The following is a 6,000-nucleotide window of genomic DNA, read 5'->3' on the forward strand; positions in this document are numbered from 1 at the left end:
AGTCTGGTGCTACTTCTAACACCACACTTTCGGCTTTAACCCCTTAGCTACTGAAAAAGGATTAGTCAAAAGTCAATCCAAATATGAGGTTTCAGATTCTGTGTGCAGCTCCTGTATACGGGATTGGTTTGAAATCCCGGCGGTCGGAATCCTGGCGGTCAAAATCCCGACGCCAGAATCCCGACCACCGGAATCCTGACAAGGGGGGGGCTCGCCACGCAGCGGGCCGGTGTCTCGCTACGCTCGGCACACTCATTTATTCTCCCTATATGGGTGTTGTGGACACCCAGAGAGGGACAAAGTGCCAGGATTCCGGCGGTCGGGATTTCAACTGCATCCCCTGTATACAATATGTGAGGTTTACTAATAATATTCTCTCTTCTTTCTTTAGACAATGTTCACTTCCAACAAGCAGCTCAGATCTCCAAAGCTCTTGTCGATGCCCAAGTAGATTTTGAAACCATGGTAAGTTTATAATCAATTTAGGATTTGAGGTCTCAAGCAAATCTGGTCATGTTTGAACTCAATTCAAAATTTGTGCCGCAGAATGTGTCGGTTATGGTACAAAGCAGGGATGGGGAACATTTGGCTCTCCAGCTGTTGTTGAACCACACATCGTAGAATGCTTTGATACAGTTTTAGCATGGCCAAATAGCAAAACTGTAGCAGTGCATGCTGGGATGTGAAGTTCAGCAACAGCGGTAGGGCCAAAAGGTTCCCCATCCCTGGTATAAAGGATCAACAGTCAATCAGTTGACATCAAAATATCGACATGGAAATTGTCGACATATGACATGGTTGACATGAGTTTTTCATGTTTTTGGGGGTCAATGTGTAGAATTCATCACATAGACTCCAAAATAGTGTACTGTGTCCCTTGGCAAGACTCGATTCACTCATCATACTCAGCGAACTTTACTATTCCCAATTAGAGTGTATGTAGATTGTAAAAAAAGATTAAAATATCTCATGTCGACCTTCTAATGTGTTGACCATTGCCATGTCAACCATTTTTTTGTGTCAACCTTTTGTGTATGTCGTCAATATGGTGCTCTCAAGAGCAGAGTGAACACTACTAACAAAGAAACTATTATTGTAGTTCTTAGCATGCTGCCCTGCATGAGAGTCCTTTTAGGCTGTAAGATGCCATTTCAACCAATCAGCAGAGTAATCATAAAAGTGAGCACCAAGCTTAAGACACTGTTCTCTGGTGCTGCTCATTGTTTATGTACTTTGTTAGACACTGCAGAAGCCAGACCATACTAACAATGGCATTGCTAGAATTATGGCTACAAATGCACTTCTTTCTTGCAGAAATGAAATAAAAACTATACAGTGCATCCCATTAAATTTGCATACACACTGGGAGTTTTGCAATTGTGATGATGCTTAAAATCGCTCAGTGCATACACAAGTTAAAGCGATTTTCCTGGGGGTGGATGGCTTTCCATAGCAGGACGCTATGGAAAGCCGTCCATCCCGCCACTCAGAGTGCATCACCAATCACCGCCGGGCCATACACACACTTTCAGCTCAAAATTGCCCATTGTGTATGGGACTCATCGAAACGAACTCACTTTTGTTGCAATTAGTCAGTGATTTTAAACCTTTTTTACCTTGGGTCACACTAAATAAGATTTTAAAATTGGCAAGGCACGCCATGAGATCCCCACATGGCAAAACACATTGGCCCCCACAGAAAAAAAAAAAACCTGTTGGCCCCCATATAAAAAAAACAATCACACTGGTCCCCACAGGCAACAAAAATAAAATAAATTGTCCATTTACATGAAAAGAAGAGACCAGTAAATAACAGTTAAACTGGTGGTGGCTGTAAACTGGTTTGGGCATCTCTAGATCTGAGGGCACACTTGAGAACAGCTCAAGGCACACGTGTACTGCGGCAGAGTGATTGAAAAACAGTGCAATAAGTAATAATATTCCTAATTATGTTTCTCTCTCTTTTTAGTGGTACACTGATAAAGACCACGGGATAGGAGGACTGGCCAACAGACACATCTACACTCATATGAGTCATTATCTGAAACAATGTTTTGATCTTCACTAACTGTTGGCAAAACCAATATGTGACCTTTACACTGTGATCTCTGGGGAAGCTTTATATTTCCTCCTACATTACCAAAGATGATTGACGTCAGAAGCACAGACCAGATGCTAAACATGGATAAGCCAAGGACATGACATCAGCACCTGCTGTAATAATGTATTGATTGCACAATCTAATGGATGTTTTCAAAGTATGGATGATATATGCAGAGTTCCCACACCCTGTTTTTTTTTTTGTAGTAGACGAAGACCTATATCAACTATTTATATAGTAATAATATCATTCCATTTGATAAGAGGAATTCGCTACACCAGCAAACACATTCCCTCATATTACCAGCGTTATGATCTAGCAGCTTTGGGAATATTGAAATACTTATAATGCTCCCTCATGTTTATTCAATTTTAACTAGCATCTAATTAAAACTGAATGTACTAAATAATGTTTTCAAAACCAAATCTATTAAGCTTGCCTACTGAATAATTAAAACTGGTTATGCTTATATAATCACTAAGGGACATTTAACCCTTTGCACACGTCATCATAAGTATCACTAGCAAAGCTGAAATCACCACAATCTGATAAGTTAAGGGGCAGATGTATCAAGTCTTCTGAAGACGATTGGTGGAGAAGAAGACTTCTTCTTCTAGCATTACATAACATTTTCTTGATAAACGAGACCTAGAAACTAGTTGCTATGGGCAACTTATCTATCTGTCCTCTTTAGAAGGCTTGATACATCTCATCCATATACTGTATGGCTGTAATTGTTGTGGAATGGTTATGGGCACTCAGTAATATACAGTTGTACATGTACAATGGCCCATGCTTTTTATGGTTGTATAATATTTCTAAGCTTTTCCTCTATTGAATTGTCCTGTTTGATATTGTATGTCACCTGAAGACAGGGAGACATTATGAGCTACTATTCATATGAAATGTAAGTTGCCAATTCGCTATAATTGTGTGACATCACTGACATCATGCCTTTGACCTTTGTGATGTCGCTTGTTCCTAATCTTCAGTTTCCCACTTTCTTCAGTATTTGCGATTTTTAATTTGAATATGACTTCAGAGCTACTGGGGGAAAATGTGTAGTGTGACTTGATGCATTTCAGATCTTCTGAACCAGGACCTTCTCAGGATTGCACCAGAGAATACTACTATTTTCAATGTTCATGGCACCTGTCTAGTATCTGACTGCTGATAGCACTTAATATACTGTATGAGAGCACTGTGTGTTTCAATTTCACAAAACTTAACAAAGATTCCACAAAGATTACATGGATTTTAGATTGCTGCTCTTCAAATTCAAGATTCAAATTTCCGCTCCTCCTGCTGGGAGAATAAACCTTTATAAAAGCGGTTTTCTGGAGATATAAACCAGCATGAATGAATAAAGAGAAAAGATTATAAACTGGTCTTCTACACATTACTTTTCCCTTTATGGCACCACAGAACATGACTGGCAGCTGCCACCACTGCTTGTAGGCTGGGCAAGATGACCTGAGTGCTGTTAATAATGAACTATTTTACATGAAGATAACCTTAACAAACTTTGCCAACCATTGTTCTGTTATTTATTGCAATGGTTTACATTCAAGCTATCATCCCCAGCCCACTGCTTTCCTCTTCCACTTATTCCTCTCCAGTACTGTGCATTGTCCTTTGTTCCACATCTCCTATTTCTTCACTTTGTACCCATCACATAATGGGGCGGATGTACAGTATTAAGCCGGAAGAAGATATAAAGTGGAAGAAGATAAGGGACCAGCCAATCTACTCCCAACTGACATTTTTAAACACAGTTGATTGGCTGGTGCGTTATCACCTTCCACTTGATCTCCACTCCTTCTCCAGGCTTAATGCATCTGCCCCCTGTAAGCTGCCAAGCCACGGATATTTGTGTAGGATTACAGAGCCTGATTCAGACCTGTTTGCTAGGTAGTGTACATTCGCTGCCTATCAAGCAGACAATGGCTGCCCTACCCAATGAATGTCTCCCCCCCCCTGCTGACTGAATCCACTAGCATGAGAGTGGGTGTGTACACTTACACATCCATTCGCATGCAGGAGAAATCAATTGATGGTCGCTCACCATCGAATGATTTCTCCTGCCTTCACTCTGAATGCTAAGGCTATACTTACTTATCAGATGCCCTCTGTCCGGTGGATTGGGGGCGGCGCTGATGTCATGTGACGTTAGCCGCCCGCCCAAAGGATGCATGGGCACGCATGCTTTCGCAGGGACCATTAAAACTCTGGGCGGTCCTCTGCATCCGACCCATTCCCACCCACCGTTTAGTGAACGCCCTGGTGAGTGTTAAACTTGACCAAGGCGTTCGCACATGCGCATATTCGCACCATTGGTACCGTGGGCGAATTCGCACCTGAGTGATCTGAATCCCCCCCACTGTTTGGGGAGTTATATGTGCACCAACATCTACAATAGATCTATGTAATCTGTCACCAATCCGGTCTCTCTCTCTCTCTTTTTTTTTTTGAAAACTGATGGTTCTTAAGCTAAATGAAAATGTGATGTAAGTTTCTGGAAGGTAAATTCATCCTTAACTTAAAAAATAAAATTTTATATGAACTTTGCTCATTTTATGTCGTAATACAGTGGATATGGATATTTTAAAATGTTTACAACTTTTTTTTTTTTTTTTATATTTTCTCAGTGATTTCAGCTGCTGGACAAAGTAATAAAATGTCACATGTACATTTCTGTGCGTTTGATTTGTGTATGAACTTGAGCTCGATTTGTTTAAACTATAATGATTATATTTCCAAAGTAAATAGTGTCACACCAACAGGTTAGACTCATGTCAGCTGCATGTCAACATTCCGCATGTTGGATCATGTTGATATTATGGTGGTGACTTAATGAGTGTCAGTATTTTATACTACTCCCCATGCATAACCGCTACTAATACTGTATGAAAAAAGTATCAGCAAATAAGGGAAGGGAGAGTGTAGCATAGTTACTGAGCTGTTGAGTAACTCTATAGGTGTCTCTGCATAAATACCCCTTTGCCTCTTCTATCTCTCAAAGACCCTTCTATATATCCAGCTCTATCCCTTTATGTCTCTCTAACCCCTTTGAGTTAACCCCAGCTCCAGTCCCTCAGTGTCTCCCCAGACATCTTTTGTCTCTCCAGTCGCCTATTGTCTCTCCAGTTCCAGCCCACAGTGTCTCTGCAACTCCAGCCCCCTTGTGTATCTCCAGCTCCAGCCCAGTGTCTCCCCAACTCCAGCACCCTTAGGTATCTCCAGCTCCAGCCCTCAGTGTCTCCCCAGACATCTTTTGTATCTCCAGTCCCCTATTGTCTCTCCAGGCTCCAGCCCACAGCGTCTCTGCAACTCCAGCATGCAGTGTCTCTCCAACTCCACCCCCCTTATGTATCTATAGCCCAGTGCCCCCCCCCCCCCCCCCCACTCCAGCCCCCTTAGGGGACACTGAGGGCTGGAGACACCTAAGACATCTTTTGTCTCTCCAGCTCCAGCCCACAATGTTTCTCCAGCTCCGGTCGCAGTCACTTACATTCTTGCGTGGCTTCTCTGGCTGGGGCTCCTCAGCTCCTCCTCACAATGTAGCTCCTCTGCCTTTCAGCACAGTGGAGTGATGTCATTTATGCTGTGCCGCAATAAAGTACATGCCTCTGCCCTACTTATCGGCCAGTGGCACAGGCAGCAGTTAAAGAATGATTTATGATGGGTGGCCTGCCATTCCTTCTTGTGATTTTTACCTTGTACCCGTTTCCACTGACAAAAATCCCGGCATTCATGTGCAAAACCCCGAGATTATTATGTCAGTGGAAAAGCAGTATTGGTAGAGTATCATTTTTTGTTGGGAGCTAATTAACTTAGTATATACAGTATATTTTAAATTGAGGAAACCGGAGTGCTTGGAGGAAACCAGAGTACTTGGA

At 42.1% G+C, this 6,000-nt stretch overlaps 1 protein-coding gene across 1 annotated transcript in view; it reads left to right on the forward strand.

Moving 5' to 3' along the window:
- LOC146020665 (dipeptidyl peptidase 4-like) overlaps positions 1-4,792 on the forward strand; it is a 122,319-nt gene extending 117,527 nt beyond the window's left edge. Inside the window, exons 26-27 of the mRNA XM_083153944.1 lie at positions 392-465; positions 1,970-4,792. Coding sequence (XP_083010070.1) covers positions 392-465; positions 1,970-2,068 — 173 coding nt within the window. The 3' untranslated portion in view covers positions 2,069-4,792. The remainder of the gene's footprint in view (positions 1-391; positions 466-1,969) is intronic.
- The last annotated feature ends 1,208 nt before the right edge of the window (positions 4,793-6,000 follow it).

The sequence above is a fragment of the Crinia signifera genome, chromosome 7 (genome assembly GCF_055691185.1).
Source record: "Crinia signifera chromosome 7, ASM5569118v1, whole genome shotgun sequence".
Classification (NCBI taxonomy): Eukaryota; Metazoa; Chordata; class Amphibia; order Anura; family Myobatrachidae; genus Crinia; species Crinia signifera.